The sequence below is a fragment of the Falco naumanni genome, chromosome 1 (assembly GCF_017639655.2).
Source record: "Falco naumanni isolate bFalNau1 chromosome 1, bFalNau1.pat, whole genome shotgun sequence".
Taxonomy (NCBI): domain Eukaryota; kingdom Metazoa; phylum Chordata; class Aves; order Falconiformes; family Falconidae; genus Falco; species Falco naumanni.
Window position 1 is genome coordinate 122,001,806 of NC_054054.1, and position 22,153 is coordinate 122,023,958.

Here is a 22,153-nt window from a genome sequence, read left to right on the forward strand (position 1 = left end):
CAGACGTGTCCTTGCTGCATGTTAAACATCAACTTTTGACTCACAACTCCTCCTTCTGCATACTGGGTGAAAGCCATCTCTCTCCAAACAAGAGCCACAAGCTCTTTCAATCTCACATGAGTCCGATTTCAGAGCCTGAATGGGATTTAAAAGTGAGGTAGAAATGTGGTAAAATCACTGCAAAAGTAAAACTACTGTTTAAAGAAATATTTCTGTAAGATAAACTAAAGCAGTCTCACCTACACATAATTGTCTCATTCCATTTTAAAGACCAGATCCTCAGCTGGGTGAGCAGCATAGCTCCACTGAAGTCAGCTTATATCAGCCAAGAATTTACTTGTAAGGATTCAGCTGTAAGAAGCATACTGTCATAACATTTTGGAGAATCAGCTGGACTGACTGAAAGCATGCCATTGTAATTCACAAAGAACACCAATAAGCCAAAATATTTTATACATATTATATAAATATTAATAATAAAAGCTCATAATACATGTAAGCATACTACAAAAATAAAACAAAAGAACTGGAATGTTTGCCTAGCAGTTTCACTGGGGATGTGAGAGCAGGTAATGTATAGGCAGAGGCTTATTACCACTAGTGGCATTATTTTAGACAGATGCTATGGGTCAAATTCTGGCACCAAATTTACATGCTGAGGGGAGGGTTGTGAGATACCATCTTGCCTTCTGCCAAAACCAACTCTCTCCACGTTTTCCGGACTGTGTAAGGATGATGCTCAGCCTGTATGTCCAAACCAGAGCCAGCCAGAAATCCTCATGCTCTGCTTGCAAACCAATTGACTGGAACTGGAAAGGACAGCTGACATAAGTGAACTCTTTGTCAAAGAACTCAGCCAGTTGGCAGGGAAGCGAGAAAAAGCTACATTTTGCCAGCCTTGCACAGAGGTTAGCACCAAGTACATTGGGTTAGTGTTATCAGACAGGCTTTTTGTCAGTCAGTAGCTTTGATGACGGCCCACAGCTCAGAGCTGCTTGCATTTTATTCTGAAGACAGTGTTCAACAGGAGTACCTCACAAGAATTAGAGGAATAAAGCTGTAATGAAAACAGATGTACAACTCCAGGAAGAAAACCAGCTTTGGCCACTTAATGTTTTGATGACCTGAATGCTTTAGCCTGAAACGTGAGCGTACTGTTATAGGCAGTGTCATTCAGTAGAAGCCTAAGGTGTGAGGTCTGTCACTGTCAGTGGATTCCTCCTACCTGGGAGCTCAGCACAGTGAGTGTTTAGTCCCCTTCCATCCTGTCCACCCCAGTCCAATGTGAGCCAGAGCCCGCTGCCACCTCCTCTTTGCTGCCACTTCTGCCAAGCTGTCTGAGCCTCAGCGACCGTGCCTGTGTCAAACATACCTACCAACCAGCTGCACAGCATTTATGGGTTATTTGTATACTCTCACATGAACAGTCCATAAGGAAAGCTTTTTCAAATGTGAAAGTATAGATATATTAAAAAAAAATAAAAATACATGTGCCCACAAAGACTATTCAATCTCTGTCCACCCAAAAGCAAAGGCTGTGACCAACACACCAACGGAACATGGCCGTGCTCCGGCACCGGACAGACCCGCACGGTTCAAGGCCGCCTGCCCCACGTACGGCCGCCAAACGGTTCAAGGCCACCTGCGCCACGTACGGCCGCCAAACGGCGACCCTAGCACAGGACGGGAGCGAGCGCGGAGCGCCCCTGCCGGGCAGAGGTGCGCCCGTACGCCTGCCCGTCTGTACCACACCGATCCAAACCCACGGGCTCCGCGCAGCGCAGCGGGCAGCCCCGCGGGCGGTGGCTCCGGGGCGCGGCGGGGGCCGGCCGGGCGGCCTGTTGGCGGCAGTTGGCGGCCATTGGCTGGGCCCGGAGCGGCTGCCGGTGCCCCGCGCCCGCCGCCGCCGCCCGCAGCCACCGCCCGCAGCCACCACCGCCGCCGAGGATGGCAGCGGCGCGGCCGGGGCGCTTCTCCGAGGAGCAGTTTCGGGCCGTCTGCCGGGAGCTGGACCAGCCGCCGCCGGCTGCGTGGGGACCACCCTGGTCGCTCACGGTGGACAGCATGAGCGTGAAGATCTACCGGGTGTACGACGAGGTGGGCGGCCGTGCCGCGGGCCCTCCCCGTGCGGGGCTGGACCCTGCGTGGGGGAGCGCGGCTGAGGAGCAGAGCGGGCGGCGGCCGGGGGTGCCTTGCTGCCGAGGCTGGGGGGAGCCCGCACAGCTCAGGCCGAGGTCCGTTGCCCGTCCGGGCGCTGCCGACCCCTGCTCGGTTTCTCCAGTCTCCCCGAAAGCAGCTTTCAGGGTAGTGCTATTAACTGCTGATGGAGAAAGCCGCGCTGCTGCAGTAAACACCGCTCTTACAGACTGCCGGCGGAACCTGCGAATTGCGAGGCTCTTAAAACTTGTTGACCGCTAGTGGCAGGAGAAATGCTGGTGGAAGGTGCTGTCTGCAGCAGGAGCAGTCGTGGGTCAGAGGGGGTGCTTGCTCCGTGTGTCCCGCTTCTCTCCTGAGCCCTCTGAGGGATGCGTGTAGTAAACCAGGTCTGACCCCGCACACCAGCTCCTGAGCGCTCCTGTGGTGGAGCATCCTCCTGATCTGCAGGTTCCTGCCTCCCTCCTTCTCCCTCTTTCCAAAACTCCCTTCACACTGATTTTCCACCGCTCTTCCTTGTAAAACCAGGAGGTAGTTCAGAAGGGTTGGAATTGAAATTCCTTCTCTTTGGAGGGACTTACTTCTTAAAAGAAGTTCAAAAGTTTAGACTTCCAGAACTGACTTTCAAGTGATTAGAATAGTGAGTGTTTCCCTTCAGATGCAGATTTATGGTTTAATAATGATTTTTGAATCCATATAAATATTCTACTTCTTTAGCTTGGTGATCATAGTTATCTCTCAACAGCTTATAAAGCTGGACTTCATGCTTTGCTTTGTGTGAAAATTTGGTATTTGTGTTCCCAAAAATCATTTCAGGTGCAGTCATGTAAAATAGCAAATAAAGCAAATATATAGGTTGGTGTGAAAGGCAAAACAGGGTAGGGAATGTATTTAAAAAAAAAAAAAAAAAAAAAAGGTTACTTAATAGACCCTGTAACTTTTTGGTGGTAAATATTCCTATTTGCATGGGTGTGGTGACTGGCAGTACCAAGACAAGTTTATCAGTGAGGGCCCACAGCGAAGGTACGCCTCGGTGTCTGCCAGGTGTCTGTGCAAGATTAGATCTGATGCTGAAATGGAGTGTTGCTTCTGGAGTGGATGAAATGAAACAGAAACTTTAGGACAGGAGCTCATCACAGCCCTGTAACAAAGTGAACACAGTGAAGGAAGGCAGGGTAACTTTGGGAAGCTGGGGGCTGGATTTAGCCAAACCAGTGGGACCAGGAGACCCTGAGACTTGTACCGCAGCAGCCTGTGCTGCGGTGGCTTTGCTGCTGTCATATAGGTTGAAGCTGGCTAGATGGAAAGTAGCTCAGGCTTCTCCTTCTCATGCTTTTATATAGAAGGACTATTGAGCCGACTAGAAAAACATTTAGAGGTGTGTCTTCCTCTGAACTATGACCCTTATTTAGGCTAGATCAGGGGTCCTCAAACTATGGCCTGCGGGCTGGATACAGCCCCCCAGGGTCCTCAATCCGGCCCCTGGTATTTACAGACACACACCCCCACACACACACACCCCCTGCCAGGGGTTGGGGGGGAAACCAAGCAGCCACAGATGGCTTCCTGCCACTTCATCCACACACTGGCCCCCTGTTTAAAAAGTTTGAGGACCCCTGGGCTAGATGGACACACTAGGTAAGGTGCAAGGGACCTTCAGTCTTCTGATTCTACTGGGAAATAAATCTCTTGTTTGTTTTGTCTTTCAGTTGCTTAAGATTGCGACATGAGAAGAACCAAGTCTAGGAGGAGGGTCTTTGCCTAAAGTTGTTACTGGAAAAGTTGGCTTTTGACATTTACTGAACTGCAAGTCCACTATAGCAATGGTAGTCCGGGAAGCTGAAGGCAGCAATTATATTTCCTGTTGCCTTCTTTTTCCACCTTTTCTTTCTACCTTCTCTGCAGGCTACACAAATAGATCTCCTGGACTTTCCTGCTCTGTGCTGTATTCCAACCTGCTGATTGATTCTCCTGCTGATACACCTCTGAAAACCTGAAACATTTCACTCTTGTTTTGATTTTCTTATTGTAAATTGCCGGTGTATTGAATGTCTTTGTCTTACCTCCTGCAAGATGTACTGTAGAGGAATGAAGGCAGTGGATTCGTTAGCATTGATAACATGCAGCTGTGTCCTTGCCTCAGAGGCAGTGGGTTGATTGACATAGATGATGTGCAGGTGTAGCTCGTTCCCATTAAGTGGTTAAACAGCCCTGAGGATGGTAGGAGAGGGGGTCAGATGGAGGAGGAATAGTGTGGTCTGATCTCTGGAGGAAGGAGATACAACACAGACAGTAGAACCTGACCAATGGTAAAGCCTTGTTGCAGTCTACTAGTTTGATTGTGTTGTAGTAATGTACTGTTCGTTTTTCAGATCATAATTTGTTATTTCATATTGTTATCAAAAGACTACCTTTTTAATAGAAGATATTTAGTGATCTATGCTGTGATTTGTCTAGCAGTGGAACAAATTGGTAGCTAACAACAGCATAATTTCTTGATCTGTCTTGAGCTACAGTATAAGAACTTGAAGACTATGGATGCGAGAACGACTGAACTGATCTTGTGAACCAGCTGGGAGCCTACCTTTGAATGTAAGGTAGAGTCCCATGTGTGAAGTCAGGAGATGAGGTAGCGTAGCATGTGCACTCTGAATTTAGTGGCTTCTGAATTATGTGATGGCATCACTACAGCTCTATTTTAACCTCTGATAGAGGTTCTATCTATAGCAAAAATGCTTTTAAGACCTATATTGTATGCATATCTTTTGATAATCCCCAATCAAAAAGTATTACAGGCACTCCCAGCTGCTTATTGGGTAGAACACAAAAGCTTTAGAGACAAGCAATACTATGTCAGTTTGTGGTTCTAAAACTTTTACTCTAGAAGTGTAAAACTGGTCTGTTCTCACAGAGCTACGAAGCACACAGTTCTATGCAAAGTCTTTGAGGCAAGCTCTGATAGCTTAAATGAGGAAATTACTGCATGGCTTTTTTCTATCAAATTAAGAGGAATTTAAAGGATGCAAAGAAACGGTGAGTGCACTGATGAACAGCTAGCTTTGCATGTTGAGCGCAGAGTTAAAGTTTTGGGTGAGTTTGGTTTGTTAAATTTCAAGATGCAGTCATAATCAAAGTCCAGGAAAAGGATACAAAGACTTCTATTCTTCAGTGGAAGAGCCACCCCATGACATGGGGAAGTAAGACTTTCTTCTGAATTACTAGAAGAGAACAGCAAACCACAATTCTTGCTCCTGTATTACATGACACAATGTAAATATACATATGTGCAAGATAATCCACATAGCGTTTCTGATTAGTGACCTGGAATTAAATAGTGTTTAAGCCAAATCAACTATTTTTGGAGCATCAGTGTTGTGCTTTGGCATATACTGCTGGGTCTCAGCACAGTTTCAGGTGTGATATTCTCAAAATTAGTTTTTCTTGTGAAAATAAAAATGTTGATGCCTTTTACAAAGATGATATAAGTGCATGGGACTGCACAGGTGCTAAACAGTTCCAGTTTAAAAGCTAGCGATTGATGCTTCTGTGAAACCACAGTGAAGACAAGTAGCTTAAGATTCTTGGTCCTGTTATTATCTTTGGGCACATCAAATCTTCATCATCTAGGGTTGATTTGTGAAGGGGAGGAGAAGAAGAAAAATCAACCATTCACTATAGAATGTTGTATAATCCTTCCCTCAGTTTCCTTGGGAGTGCTTGAATTTGACTCCTATACTGTATATTTAAAATACTCTTCTTGTTTTAATTCGGTACTGAACTAGTCCTAACAATAATACAGACTTTGCTGTATAGGCACAGGTGGAGTTTCCATATGCTGAGACTAACATTAAAAGCATTAATATAGGAGATATCCTGTACCCCATCTCTTCAGTGCAGACAAACAGCTTTCAGAAGGAAAATAGCTGATAAATACTCAAAACAGGTATGATGGTGCATTGTATAAGCATGAACATTGTAACGCGTTTTTGTATTGGCCTGAAGTATAAGCATACCTAACTTGCTGGAAAACTTATTCCAGATCATGCAGTGCTTTGCAACCTCCTCGAAATGGCTGAGATTCTTAAGCATGCTCTAAAGGATCTGGAGACCTTGCCCTAAGAATCTAATGCTTCTGGTAAGCTTCAGTGTGGGCAAGATTTAGCCCAGACTGACCAGTGGAGATGGAAGAGGGCATGCGTGTGTATGTGTGTGAAGAAACACGCTCCCTTTGGAACTACTTACGAAATAAAAGGGTACTCGTGTAAGGGAAGGAACAAGCATTGTGCAGGGCAGGTCAGCCTGTCAATTTAAACTTTTATGTATAGATCAAAAAGTTGAGAGGTTAAAGACTGAATCTTGCATTGTGTTTTGAACGCTTGGTCTCACAGCTCTTGAGCATATTTGTAGTATGTGCCCCACCTAACTTCCTTCAGCTGTTCTCCCTGCTGCAGAGTACTTCCCTTTCCTGTGTGACTTTTCTTCTCCCCATTCTGTTTCCACAGAGATCAGGACTTTATGAGTATGAAATCTTTGGTGATATTGCTGACTGTCCCCCAAAATTGTGTGTGGATTTCTATATGGACTTAAACTTCAGAAAACAATGGGATAATAGTATTAAAGGTAAGATTACCTAGGTGGTTTAAAAGCAAGTTTTATGTCCACGTTGACTCTTCCTGATAAAACTTTCTTCAAAGGTATTTTAAAGATGCTGCATCCGAAGACTCGGGCTAGACTTGGGCATCTTTTGGGGTAAGGTTGCACTCTGAAAATCACCATATAGTTTTCTTCTGGAATTAGTTTTTTCCGTGTTGGTTAAAACATATAATTGGCACCACTTGTTGTGCTGGAGCACCTCTTCGCTTCTAGTTGTAATTCCTAGGTTACATTTTAGTAAACATTCTGCAGAGATATGGAGATGGTACCTTTTGTGCATCTTTGCATATTGCAGTGGGCAGTGAAATCATAGAATACCAAGATGGAAGGGACCTCAATGATCATTTGGTTCAATCTTTCTTAGCAAAAACATGGTCCAGACAAGATGACCCAGCACCCTTTCCAGCTGAATCTTGAAAGTGTCCAGTGTTGGGGAATCCATCACTTCCCTGGGAAGATTATTCCAATGGCCGGTTATTCTCATCGTGAGAAATTTTCCTGTGGCTTGCACCAGTTTAATGCACAATGGAATGTCTTTTCCTGAAAATATTGGTTGATCTTGGCACCTTTTACAATCAGAAATGGATGTATTGAGAGAATAGATAGTAACTTTGCCTTTTCCAGAGGAAGGAATAACTAATTTATTTGTGTTCATTTAATGTCTTTGAAAAAAGGAGTTTAACCTGGATATCCACATGATGTTGAAACATCTTAAGTCAGCGGCGGCAAGTGAAAGGGCAGGGATTCAGCTGATGTGGGCATCATTTGTTTTAAAGATGGGGAGCCTTTCCTCTTTAAGCCTGTGGTTAAAATCAGTTTGGGCCAATAAAACTGAAACATGGTCAAAGTGTTTTGCTGAACAAAGAACAGTGTTAAAAACCAAAGAATTGTTAAATGTTGTGCTTGTTAAGTCTAGCACAGCTCTATGATGAATGATAACTGGCAATGCCTTTGGCTGTATTGATACAGAGAACCACGTATTTGACTCATATCAGTACCTGGTCAAGCTTAAGAAGCTGTGTTTTCATTAGTGTTATTTGCCAAAATGGGCAATACCTTTCTTGTAGCAAAGGCCACTTTGCCATTAATGAAACAAAAAGAGTTGGAATGGGACTCAAGTTTATCCTATTGGATGTCAAACTACAATGTTAGCTTGAATTGCTTCAATAGTCTTTAAGTGCATTTAGAAGAACTGAATCCTTCTTAAACACTTTTTTTTTTTTTTCTCTCAGTGTAATGCCTTCTTAGAGAAAAGAAAGGAAGCAGTTGAGGGAAGCTACACCCTCAAACTAAAAGCTAGATAATGTTGCAGAGCTGGCATTTATATCCTTGCTGACCATGGTATGTTCATCTGTGAATTTATACTTATGCTGGTACTTCAAGTCCAGCATTTAACAGAAGTTAACTCTTGAGGTGCATAAGCATAATGTTAACACTCTCCTTTAGCTTAAGAATTGATAAAAGCCCACAAAAGCCCACCCATTATTTAGAACTCTAAGTATGATGAAATAGTGCTAGTCATCATTTTCAATGTAAGCTTGGGGGTTTTTTCTTTCACATTTAGGGAAAAAACCAGAAAACTTCCATTCAGAGCCTTCTTGTCCTTTGTTTTACTGTTTGCATGCCTTGTTGCTCTTACAACTGTGCAATAATGGCAGTCCAAGGAAGAGTTCTTTGCTGAACTGCTGGCTGGCATTGAAATAAAAACTTGACCGAGTAGAAGTAGCTGCCTTTATAGCTGGAAATGTGACTGCTCCTGCGCTAAGCATAAGAGGAACTGATCTCTATTCTCTAGTTCTGTTCAGCAAAACTCTTTAGGAAGGACTGACTGGAGGCAGATATGGACAAAATTCCTGTCCATACATCAGAGGGTCATGTTTTGAGCTGTTCTTGCCAAGAGTTTGCCTGAGGCCTCAGAAATTTTGGTATCTGTCTGCTACTGTTGTTGCATTGCTGTTACTATCCTGGCTACTTCCAAACCAGGCTCCTAGATATCGGCAGGATGTGGATGTTCTGGGGCCTGGGAAGCTGTGACTAAACTGTAAAGTAGTGACTGAAGCACCATATGTTTCTGTGGCATGGTAAAACATAGTCGGGCCTGAGCAATACTGAAACTTGTTATTCCCGATTGCAACATTGTCATGATTGAGATCATACTTCCCAATGATTTAACAGTAATAATTGACTGTTAAAGCAGCAAATGCAGCTGTGCCTATTCTGAATAAAATGGACTTGTGATCTATTGTAGAAATGCTAAGTGAATTCTGGTGTATTGATTAAAATGCACCGTATTCTGCTTTGATCAGAAGCTGTCCACCAGTATTGAAGTATTGACAGACTAAAGTGAATACAGGTGGGATGTGACTTACCTATTTTTTTTTTTTTTTCTGTATTTGCAGATACAAAGGTAGCTGAGTTAGTAGTAGCTAACAAGAGCATCGAGGGCTTTAAAATAGTGTCTTAATCCCTTTTGAAAAAGCTCTACTTTTATTTCTAAATGCAGAGGTTTCCTAATAAACCAATGCTCCAGTGACCTCTGGTGGGTAGCATCATGCTGTCGCTTCATACAGCACTTGAGTATTGTGCATCCAATACTGCTCCAGCATGAAGAGGAGAAGCTGGTTTTGTGGGTGATTGCTGACTTGCAGGGCTTACTAACAGAAGCCTGGTTTGGAGCATGTTATATAGGGAAAGAATCTCCCATCTGTGGCACTCTTCTTGCCTTAGCAATGAGATTATCAGTCTGTTCTAGCCTTATTTGCAAAATGACTGAAAGTGATGTGGCAGACTGTGTGCATTAGTGCTGAAGGATACGTAGCCCTGCAGGCAGAAGTCTGCTCTAAAAGAGGAAAAGCCAACTCTGTTAATGTGAATGCCCTTTCTGGATCACACCCCTTCTAACTGCACCCATGTAATGACCAGTCCCTGAGCAGACAGGAATTTACCCTGGCTCAGCCCTGTGGCTTGTCAGGTCCATTACCCTGATAATGGCAGTTATTGCCTCAAGGGAAGAAGCTGTACAGTACACTGTTTTTCAAGCTCAGTTATGTAGTTTGATTTGAACTAATTTTTCTCCTTCATGCCACACTACTATCTGACTGAGTCACTACCATGTTTTAGGGTCTATTCTTAGATATGTATTTTTCCTATTCAGCTGCCTTCTGATTGAGTTTCCAGGCAGACTGAAGGTGGTGTAATGAAGGCTCATAAACTGCTCAAGCTTCTTGTTCACTATTGCCTGTATATAGTGCTGTGAAATTCCTAATAGCTTTTCCAAACTTCATTAATCCCTCATGTAAGACCTCTTTAGGTATTAGAAAGCAGTACTTGTCCTAGTTCCATGTGAACTCAGAATCATTTACAAGGAGAATGGCATGCTTGTGAAAATGTATACTGTACTTGTGGCTCAGAATTATACAGAATATGTGTAGGTGAGGACAAATCTTTGAGATGGAAAGGCTTTGAATAAGCTAACTGAATAGGAATTTGACTGTGCCTCCCCCAGGATTGTTCTGGTTTGGGGGTTGGCCTTTTGTTTGTTTCTTTTTATCAATGAATTCAATAGCAGCAGAAAAATAGGCCACCTGTTTTTGTGTATTTGGTTCCTGAACAACCCTGCTGCAGTACTTTTTTTAATGTCTTCTACTGCTACAACTTTACATACATATCAATTTTGACATAAAAGTTGTGTGCAGAATGTGCTTATGTCAGAAATCTGAGCAGTTCTTGATGCCATGTATGGTTCTGTTGCAGTAGAAATTAAAGATACCTAACAATCTTTTTTTTTTTTTTTTCAACCGTAGCACTGTATGAGAGGACATATGATGGTGAAAAACTAATCTACATGGAATTGAAGTCCCATTTTGGTTTCTCAGGGAGAGATGTATCCTTTCAAGCTTTTCATTCCTCTTGCAGTTTTTGTCACCTGGTCATCCAGGAATCCCAACAATGTACTGATTCTACTGCTCAGCTGCACTTGATCTAAGATCTTGCAGTCCTCATTTACGTGAATATGTATAGCATGAAGAAGAGTGTGGGTGCTCACATAGCTGAATTATTACTCTGCAGGATTGAATTGTGTAGAAGCATAAGAAATAACTTGAAGGGGCCGGTATTTGTAATGGAATTCACTTGTCAATTCATCATGTGTCAAACTGATGCTGTTTTGACATGCCTCCTCAACGTGGAATACAGTATATTTATGCTTGTGAATGTCAAGAGATGGATGTTGACGGGCGGAAGATCTGGGTTGTGTTAGCTCAGAATGTGTCTGTTCCTCAGTGCCCTGAAAAGCCTGGTATTGTCAGAGTTAAAAGCTATAAGCAAAGACTGGCAATTGAAAGTGATGGCAAGACTGGATCTAAATGTAAGTATGATCACGAGTCGTGTAGCCAGAGAATGTATGTATTGGCAAAATGCATGTAAAAGAGAGACTGGAAATTTTAAGCTAAAAGAAATTACTGTAAAGTGGATGTACTGAGCTCTGGGAATACTTTAAAATTAATGAAACTTTTGGAAACGTCCAGTGCAGTGTGCTGCTGTTAAGAATCTTTCATTTGACAGTTGGGCTGGGTAGTTAAGAATAGACTACTGACCACTTCATCCTGCCCTGCTCCCCCTCCCCAGCCTGCACTTCTTTTCCTGCTAGCCAGTTCAGTTGGGTAAAGTCTGATACTAGCTGCAATCTGGTTAACTCAGCAATAATTTAAGTTTCATGTTTGACAGATGTATAGATTAATGGGCTCATCTAGAGATTGACTCCTGCCTGAGACTAGTCCTTTAAAGATGATGTTATAAAACAGGCTACCTGAAGTGGCTTGCAATAGTCTAAATTAATATCATAGTGCTTTCAGCTTCCCACAGGCTAACTGGGAACGGCAATACTCATTTCACATTTTACTTCAGTAAAAGTTGACTTTTTTTATGAAGAATTTAGAGCACAACTGTTGTACTTGGTACTTCAGTCTCGCACACCCAACAGCTTTGGTCATATGGTATTAGAGTTAATACTCAGACTATGGCTGGATAACTTTCTGGTACCTTCTCTCTCATCTCTAGTCTACATGTACTATTTTCTTAATCCCAGTGGCAGTACTCCATCATGGCTGATCAATTGGGTTGCCCAGGTAAGTAAAGGTTGACAGCACAATTGTCTTTGGTTAATCTGTTTCAAACAGTGTTCTCACTGCATCCATACCTGTCTTCTGCATGTTGGGTTGAATTATTTTTTTTTCCTGAAATTGATATATTGACCTTTATAGCTTTTATGTTGCCCCATTTTTAGTGTCTTGTTATTGTCTGCTCTTAAGGCAGTTGTCTTAATTTTTTATTTATTTTTTATTCCTATGGTTAGTCAACCAGGCAGGTAAATTTCTGCAACAAAAGCAATAAATCCATGTTGCAGAGCATATGTGAACAGCCTTAATGCAAGCAAACTTCAATAATGCAGTCTGTTCACAAAGTATTAAAGGAATGGTTTGCTGCTTTGTACTAGATCTTAGACTTGTCCTGTATTTGTTTGAAGGCCTTGGTATATATAGTGGGAATTCTCATCTTGCTTACAGTTTTTCTTGATTACATTGTGCAAGAATGACTTTTCCACTTTTCTTTTTACAGAGTGCTGTGCCTGCTTTCTTGAAGGATATACAAAAAGCTCTCTGTAATTATTCTAAGAGCACATAGTTTGAAGTTGATCTTAATTGTTTTAATTCCTAGAGCTCTGCGCTTACAGGAGTGTCTATTATATATTACACTGGATAAAATCTACCTCTAGTATTGGAAAAAAATCTATTTTAGTTGGTTTGTCTTGAATTTTATTAGATTTTTGTTTCCAGCTCTAACTGAAGAGCTAACTACTGACGTAGCACCAACATCACATGCATCCTTTTGAAAGTACTTAAGTTTAGCCTTGTTCCCTGTGTGTCAACTAGAGGAGTTCCATTGATTGAAACATTACATTGTCAGATGAGAGACAATGATTTTGCTAGGAAAAACGTCTGAACTTGGACTGAAAATTCTCTGCATGTGTTATGCCTGGATCTGCCTTTGTGGCCTTGCAGCGTGGCTTCCTACTGAAACTGAGTAATGGAACTTGCATTGCTTAGAAGCAAACACTTTGCTACCCAAGTTTGTCCTTCTTGAACTATCTGCCTGCTATAAACCTGAAATATGCCAAGGGCATATAGGTAAATTACTAGAAGTCTGCAAAAGGAACTGAAACTCTGTGTTACTAAATTTCCTTGTGATGGCTTTAAGTGCAGGTATAAAAGGACTTGTGCCTAAAACCTTGCATTCACATCTCAATACCCCTGTATAATAAGTAAGAACTATTAGCCATGTCCAGGTGGAAGAAAAAGAGGACTTGGCTTCCATGTCTTGTTTAAGGGGAACAAGTTATATCTTCAGAGTCAGGAGCCTCATCTATACAGCAACTTGAATACCAACTTGAAATTTGAAGTAATTTTGAACTGGATGCCTGCAACTGAATGTGAATGAACTTGCTGTGAAACTTGGGCATACTTGAATTTTTAAATTTCATGCTGATGTAGAGAATGAAACTAATTTTGGATGGTAATCTACAAAAAGCACAACTGACCAGGAAATTAAATTTCCAGTACCTTTGTGGGGGAAGCAGGGAGGGGGAGGAGGAATGGAGTTCAAAAGATGAGGGCCTTAATCTCAGGAATTTAAAATATTCTGCATTATTACTAAATCTGATCCTGTTACTGAACAAATCTTGTAATGGGGTAGCTTTGTCTTGTTAAAAAAAAAAAAATGAAGTGATTGCCTTTATACTTTTTACAAATATTGGTTTCCAATAAATCATTATTCTATCCATGCGCTGCTGTGGTTCCATCTCACATTTAAGATTGGCCATGCTGGGCAGGCCACAAATGACAGGCTGACATCACAGGCTGCTTTATTTTTAAAGGCTTTTGAAAGAGTAACATGGATTCATGAGAACTAAGTAGGATTCTGTAGAGGAATGAAGCTGGGTTAATTATCATTGATAATACACAGCTGTGGACTGGCTTCAGGGGTAGCAGGTTGGCTCATGTATATAAAATGCAGCTGTGGCTAGTTCTGTTAAGTGGTTGAGAGCTAACAAAGAGAGAACAGCCAAGGAAGAGAGACAAGAAAGAAGCAAGAGAAGAGAGAGAGAGAGCATGCCCTGGGTGAGGAGAGACTAGGAGAAGGCAGCAGAGTGACTGGCGTGAAGAGTATGGTTGGTATGTGATGGTAAAAGACGTTGTTGCAGCTGGCTAGTTTGGAGAGTGCTGTGACAGGATTCCATGTGTTCTGAAGAGTTTGCTGCCAGCAGTTTAGGCATTTTTCAAGTGTCTTTGACTTGGAGACCATTACTGAATTGAATATTACAGTTCCAATCCATTTTAATTTTAGCTGTCACATTTTCTCCAGCAGATGAAGGACATATATGCAAAGAAAATAGTTCTGAAGCATAATTCTCTTTTAACTTCCCATAATTTTTGTACACGTGCTTACTGGAGCTGAATTTTTGTGTACTGGGTTTTCTCCATCATACCAAGAATATGATGGTGTTTTATTTGAATAGACTAACTCTCAAATTTCTTTTTTTGGCTGTGTTTAAAAAAATTACCTTGAAAATTCAGAAAATGTTTTAGCAGTGTGCTAAGTATGTAGGAATTCAAATGTCATAAGCAATCACAGGAACACCAGAGCTGCTTTTAAGTGATAGGATGTGGATACGAGTTAGGACCTGAAGCAAAACAACAAAGGCCAGACTAGATAGATCGTTCAAAAGAAGGTAGAAAAGCAAACCGAGCTATTGTAGACTTGGTATAACAATTTAAGAGGAGACTAGCTGAGGATGAATCTTACTGGAACAATGATGCAAACTAAGTGATTTCCAGTTCTTTCCAAACAAAACTGATGTCTGTACCACAGTAGGACAAAACTGACCTGTAATTATAAACCTACCTTGAAACTTACGAGTTTCAAAGTCTACAAGAAATGTGTACCTAGTGAGGTGAGGATGTGCACAGACATGAGCCATGTACAGATGAGGTAATTTTTTTTTGTCATCCTTTTTCTCAAACAAATCCATAATTTTGTTTGGTCTTTAATGAAATGAATGCAGGAGAAAGAATGAAAGCATTATATATTCATAAATTAACGATTGCATCTTTGTCATTACAGTTGTCATCAAGACATAGTATACATTTGTCTGCAGTAGGCTGAAACAGTAAGACTGAACGTTCAAGAGGCTGAATGGCTCCACTGTCAATCTTGCTGAAATCTTGATCTACAGACCCCACACAGAATACAGAATACATAGCCATTGCTCATGTATCGTTATTAAAACCCTTGCACAGGCAGTTTCTTGTGCTGTACACAACTTTCCAAATTAAAGCACATTTGTTTAAATAGTAACTGCTAAAAAAAAGCTTTTTATCTGTTTACAGGCAACTAACCAGTGATGTGAGATGAATGCAACATCTGATCTCTTGATTTTAGGTCCCCATGGGTTTTCATAGTGACATAAATATGCTGTGACACTTGACTTTATTTAAGTACATGTTACTACACCTATCTTGTATTACTAGTGAAGAAAAAGAAGTTCCAATTTTGTGTAATGTGGCTTCTTGTCTAAATGGGAGGTTATGACCAGAAAGACAGTGTTGGTATTTTTCAGTCTCCAGTTGTAAAGACATTCATATAGCATTTTAGAGCTTTATTCATGATTGGTTAAGTATTGATCTCGTATAAATTATACATGCATTGTGATCTTTTCTGGATGGCTTGAACAGAAATCTACCTGCTGTGAAAGCTGTCATTATGCATTACGAGTTCTGGTGCACAGGGTTAAAAAAAAAAAAAAGGAACTCCTCTTCCCATGCTGTTTGTTTATGTAGAATGTGAAAGTTAGCTTTCTGTTTCCATCGGCTTGCCTAAAACCAGAGTATGTAGTTCTTTTAGAGTGATCTCTTGCAAACATAGGGCTGTTTGAATAAAAAGAATGAAGCGTTTCTGTTAGATGATGATTGATCCTCTCATCTTCTATATAGCACCCCCTTTAATAGATCGGTAGGTGTCATGCTACAGATTAATGGGGACTAATTAAGTTTTCCAGTAGCCAAATAGAACTAGAAAAATGCTGTAGTTTCTGGCAATAAACAGGCATCTGATTCAAAGCACAATAATTAGACTTTCCATAAATCATAATGAGCTTTGGATTTCTTCTCATATAGAACTTCAGTTTTAAAATTACCAGCTCTTACAAAAACGTATTTTTGCATGTTGTTCTTCCCATAAAGTGGTTATTTGGGGGGGAGGATGACTGGTCCCCCATCCCATTTCCATGAGCAGTAGTGGTATAACAAAGTGAATATAAACCATTCTTCCACATTGTGGTCTAGTCATTCACATCCATTCCTTCCATGTGATCTCTCTGCTAAACTATTGTATTTGAGTTGGAAGGTAATGTAAAGGAAAGATTCTGAGTAACCCAAAGTCAACATAGTGAATGATGTCAGATAACGCAATCGCTGTAGTGCTGCCTCTCAGAAGATGATGTGTAAAGGGAAACACAAGTTGTTTCTGCTCAGGAAACATTTGGTTGATACTTCATTTCTCAAGCAGGTCACTGGATGTTTTTATAATTTAGTGGAACAAAAATGTGGGAAGGTAGGGAGATAGGCTTCTGATATTAATGCACACAAGTAGACGATATATCTTCCCAACAAAATTTTTGCTTTCTATTACGTTAGTTTTCTATGTATGAAGAACATTTTCAAATGGGATCTCATGGTATTTAAATTTCACTTAGCTGACAGCACAGATTTGCCTTCCTCTAGACAGGAGGATAACCCATAACCAAATTTACTGCCCCACTGTAGTCTAGAAGATCAGAGGAGACTACTAGACTTGCAGACAGAAAACTGTTTTTCACTCTTCTCTTAAAGGTCAAAAGACACTAAAAAGTTCCATATAAAAACAGAGAGGAAGGCTTACAACAGGAGGTAAGTGGTTATAAATCTAGATGGACTATATGGAAGATAAATGCTTTTTGAGAAGCAATAACAAGAACAAATATCTATAGCAAGATGAGTTCTCGTGAAATTTTTTCATATCAGTCTGGCTTATAACTGCACACTTAAGAGGAATCTTGACCAACAAGGTAAATAAAGCTGGTGTTTAAGGATCCTACTAATTCATCTCTGCAGCTGCCAGTTAACATATTAATTAGGATTGGATATGAAAACATAAACAGAATGTCATCTTTCTCTGTTCAGTATTCCCTGTTCTTTGAGAACTTGACCATAAACAATTATTCTCATCTGGAACCTGAATCACAAAAGTATCCTGGAGTCTTGCTGTGAGACAGGAACATTTTAAATGGGAACGATTCTCCGCTGGAAACCTTCCTTTCCAAAGTAACAAGAATTGCATCATGTGAATAAGTGTTTCAGTGGAACATGCCAGAATAAGCAATTATGTTGAAGGGCCTTGAATATAGGTATTAATTTTAGTCTTGTAAATTTCCTGCATCCCAGCTGTGCAACTAGTTAAACAGAAAGCTGTTCCTACAGTTTAAGCACAAGTAACTGTAACATTAAGATTTAAGTGAGTTTACCTTTGTCTGTCGTCACTAGATTTCATGCAGATTTTTAGATTTTTCTAAGGCTTATTTCATAATTGGAGGTGGAAGAGGTTCTATTATGGGCTTTGTGACACTGGAAGAGTCAGTTTTTGCCCCAAGCTTAATTCTCTTATTATTCTTCATCTACAGAAGAAACTCCTGAGAATGAATCATTTTGATAGGTTGTGTTGTTCCTAAAATGACACATTTTGGATCGTAGTGGTTCTTCTATATATAAGGCCAAGGGTTACCTGTGCTCTGTACATACTTTCAGTAGATGCCTGCTGTTAAGTTACAAGGCTCACTGCCTTTCTACCTAAGCATATCTTGAAAGGGTTTAAGTCTCTCTATTTCACCTAGAGTTGTGGGGGGTTTGGCTTTTATTATTCCTAGCATATACATATCTTCCAAAGCATTCTAGAAATTGTGTGTAATTGCCTCTAAATGAATGTTTCTTGTTCAGCTGCGACCTGGAGTGATGGTTTAAGAATGGGGTTTTAAGCATTTTTATTAAGACCAGGCTGCTGCTGTGTATTTTTAAAGTTAATGTATTTTCTCAGCATGGAAGTCATATAATTGATTTGTACATTTGAGTGGAGAGCATGATCCCACAAGAAGCCAAAATGGCCTGGCCAACCCATTTACCCTGTGAAAGGCTTGTATGATGCTGTTCACCTATTCAAATAAAAACAAACAGTAAGAACATTTCTTCACCAGGAAATTACTTTGACACTAAAAGGATCTATTGTCTTAGAGTGTGAGGTGGGTATGTGAAAGGGTACATTGTCTTCCACTGATTTTTTTTTCTTGTAACATGGGAATAAATGGACCCTCGATAACATGTAAGGCATGGTCCTAGGAACCATGGAGTTGAGGAGCATCATCACTGAATAATGATTAATTCACTACAATGACAGGCAGGTTGTCAGTAATTTAGAAAAAGGACTTTAAAATATATTTGGAACAAGTTAGAGAATAAGAATAAACAAGTAATCTGAGGGGCCTTTAAGGTCTTTCAGCAAAGACAGGCCTAGAAATACCTGCCAGATCACCAAATGCAATTACAAACATCACATATAATTCCCTTTCATAAAGTATGTTTCACAAGTATGTTTAGCCCATTTTCTCTTTCAGACTAGTAATTCTGTATGCTTAATATCTTTGCTAGTATGTTTATTGTGAAAATATGACTTGAGTAGAGAACTAATATTTTGTTCTTCATTTTTATGATTGGTAGATATCGGAATATTTTGTGACAATATAGAGGAAGGTTTTTTCACAGTGGTGATAATCAGCAATGAAACAAGTTGCTCTGACTGTCAGATCTCCATTTTTGGAGATATTCAAAGTTCATTTGGACAAGGCCCTAGGCAATTTATCTGACCTTGAAATCAGAGCCATCAAATTTGATGCGGCATTGGTCTGCAGGTTGGACCAGATGATGGGATGATCCCATATGTCCCTTCCAAGCTGAATTATTATATGTTTTTTAATAATAATAAATCCAGGAAATTACAGTGTGAATCTTTCTGAGAAGGCAGTATTATTTTCTTTCCAAATGCTGTTATTTAACAGACCAACTTGAATGAGCTAAATTCCTATGGTACACAATGAGATGCACAAGTATATGAAAATCCTATATTCAAGATCTATATTAGAAACATGTACATACACATTTTTGACAAGGTGCATGTTGTAGGCTTGCATTATTGCTTTAGTTTATTATTTTAACTAAACTTATTGCTAGGAGTTTGTTGAGAAATCTGGAAAATTTGAACTAAATTAAATGAAAGCAGACTTTCTAATCTTTGCTAGTGGAGCTTAATATCATCATAAATACACTACTGAGTGAAAACATGATGACTCCTTTTGGAAAAGGACAGCAATAGCAGACAAACTGAGGTCGTGCTGTACACTCAGATAAAAGTTATTGGTGCCAGTTGTTGCTGTTCATTTCCTGTTGCATCCAGCAGCTGTAGATCGTATTTGAGAGGTTAAAGCTGGGAAAGGTTCAGCCAGGCAAGGTTGAGATGTAAGAAAAAGGGAAGATGAAATGCAGATTTGGAATATCTAAGCATTCCACAATGATCCTCTAGTTTTACCTTAACCATCATGGCACAGTATTTTTAAAGACAGCATGCTGAGCCAAATAGCACTCACAAAATTTTAGTCTTATACATGGTGTGACTCTCTTTTTGTCAGATGGAAATATAGATTCAATCATATTTAATTAATATTAAAGGATATTTAGCATTTGTAAGTAGTCTTCTTTGCCAGACCTGGTCTCATTACCAGCCTATTTCAATATTTAGCAGCAGAAGATTAAGAAATCTTTGCATTGATTCTACAGTGGATTTTCCTCTGCTTGGTCCAATGATGAATATTTCCAATCTATGTTTACTAGTGAATGTCCTTTACTGTCACATGCCTTTCCCTTTCCCTTCTCCCTTCAATATTGTGTCAACATTTGGGATGAGCCCAAATCCTAATGTGTGGTTTGACCTTCTGACATCTTAGCCCAGTGAACTACCAACTTAGCCATGCTTCCTGCTCTGGAGGGTAAAGCACAAACATCACCCTCAAGGATCTTCTTCTGCCCACTTACTATTTTTATGCCTATCAGCGATTGTGCATTTCACTGTATTATAAAAATCTTGGATGCATTTTCATTCCCAAAATATATATGTGAATCTATGTATCTGGATTTATGTTGGAATAAGAATTAAACCTTTTGGAACTGATAAATGTGAAACTAAGAAAAATGAGGGGCAAAATACAAACTGGACTGAGAAGACAGTACTGAATATAAGATTATATTGCTCAGCATTAAGCTGAGCATTCTGAAGCATTCCGAAAACAAATATGTGTTTAAAATGATGTGATAAAATATATGTACTATATTTTATAATAAAACATTTCATCAAATTCCCATAAAAAAACAGGGCAAATTTTTCAAGTACATTTGTCCTATTTTTTTGTTAAACAGAGACATATATTTTGATATTGCAACAGTGTTGGCTTGATTTGCCAACTAATCAAAGAACAAAAGTATTTGCTAGAGTCCCAGTAAATACTGTCTTCTGACTTTTAAAAATGGAAACCTGTAGTATATTAACACTGCGGCACTAATGGGAATGCCAAGCTCTTAGAACATTCTTCCCTAGATAAGATGGCTTCAACTTTCAACTTTTGCAGTTTCCTGTTTTCTCCTAATATTTTGAAAGGGGAAAAAAAGTCTGCATTGCTTCACCGTTCCCTTGCACAGAGGCTCCAATTCAAACGCTGTTTTGTTTGGGGGTAAGAATCAATTCACCACCTACAGTAGCAAATGAGGAGGAAAACAAAAAAGGTTCCTTTTTTAACACTTCAGAATGGCAGTACCAGTAATATGCCTTCATTAGTTTCCACAGCAGAGATCAAATGAATGAAACATTAGCAAGCTAGGATAGCGCAGTCTATTTTTGGTAGTGAAGCAAGCATCCACAAAGCTCATCTGGTTCACTGGGGATATTAGAGGAAACTGCAAATACTGTAGAAGGCTATTCTGATGTCACATGCTTTTAGATGGGTTAGAAGGACAAATACTGAGTCTTTCACTTTGAATTTCTCTCTCTCAGTTGCTGTTTATCAAGCAAGGTTGTATTTTTGTCTATGTCACCCACGTGTCCCACAAATAACATTTTTTTTTCAAGTACTAAAGGAGACTGTAATGTTGTAAAGTACATAAATAAGCAGTGAAATAAGTTCAAATTTTTCACTTGGTTTTAAAACATACTGTAAAGAATATTTATTGGATTAGTTTCAAATGCAAATACCAAAAAATTAAGCTTTTCCCACCTCATGTTGCTCCCACTTTTCAATTTTTAATTACTAAAAAAAAAAATGGAGTTAGAGAAAGATACAAAGAAAGGGATAGCAATGAGGAAACTAAATCTTCAGGTTTAGGGGGAAAACTGGGACAATGCTCCCATTGTCAATAAGAAATAAGGAAAATAGTATTTTTACCTTTGTTTTGTGAAACAAATGTAACATTTTTCAACTACTAACAGCCTTTTCCACTGCTGAAAAGCAGTTAATACTCTGGACAAAACAGAGAAAAAGTATTAAATCTGCAGAAACAAATAACTCCCTCTTCCTCTCACAGCTGTATGGCACAAGCAGCAGTGGAAAATCACCCCCACACTCACTGTTTAAGAATTTTAACATCGGCTTAGCTCCATAACATTACTTCCCTCTTATCAGAGCTTTTAGAATAATTCTGCCTCTTTCCCCATTGACCTGGATCGATTCTGCCTGTGTTGAAGAGCTGATGTACAGGGCAGTACACTCCAGGTACAAAAATGTTAGTCTCTCCAAATGGTTTATGATAATGCCTAGTAAGAGACTGAACTCCCATCTTGAAGCCAGCAATCTTGAAGTATGGCAACCCAGACTGCCATATTACTTCAAATTCTATTTTGTTTCATCTGTATTGGAAGGCCACAGTTTGGGAAATGAAAGGGACCTCACAGGATAGAAATAAATATATTTATTATTATTATCTTAACTTTGGCTTCAGTAGGGTTATCTAAAGAGCTAACTGCATCTGCACAGGAAATGAAAGCTTTAGTTAATGGACTTAAGACAGCAGATACTGATTATTTGAGGAAGCTGACAAACAAAACCAATGTGTTCTGATCCAGTGGATGATGTTGCTACATTGGCAGCTTTATTGTCTTACAGAAT

The 22,153-nt window shown here is 40.0% G+C and overlaps 1 protein-coding gene across 5 annotated transcripts; it reads left to right on the plus strand.

The window, feature by feature from the left end:
• The first annotated feature begins 1,742 nt into the window (after positions 1 to 1,742).
• On the plus strand, positions 1,743 to 13,644 carry LOC121082467 (phosphatidylcholine transfer protein). 5 transcript variants are annotated; one of them, XM_040581885.1, is made up of 7 exons: positions 2,007 to 2,097; positions 3,864 to 3,980; positions 6,657 to 6,774; positions 10,611 to 10,690; positions 11,002 to 11,173; positions 11,866 to 11,933; positions 12,424 to 13,644. In XM_040581885.1, exons 2-7 carry the CDS (start codon positions 3,978 to 3,980, stop codon positions 12,487 to 12,489), a joined length of 507 nt encoding a protein of 168 aa, XP_040437819.1. In that variant the 5' UTR covers positions 2,007 to 2,097; positions 3,864 to 3,977; the 3' UTR covers positions 12,490 to 13,644. The 5 variants fall into 5 exon arrangements, with proteins under 5 accessions (XP_040437816.1, XP_040437819.1, XP_040437817.1 ...); XM_040581883.1 differs by lacking the exon at positions 2,007 to 2,097 and adding an exon at positions 2,146 to 3,532; XM_040581884.1 differs by lacking the exon at positions 2,007 to 2,097 and adding an exon at positions 2,146 to 2,604.
• The last annotated feature ends 8,509 nt before the right edge of the window (positions 13,645 to 22,153 follow it).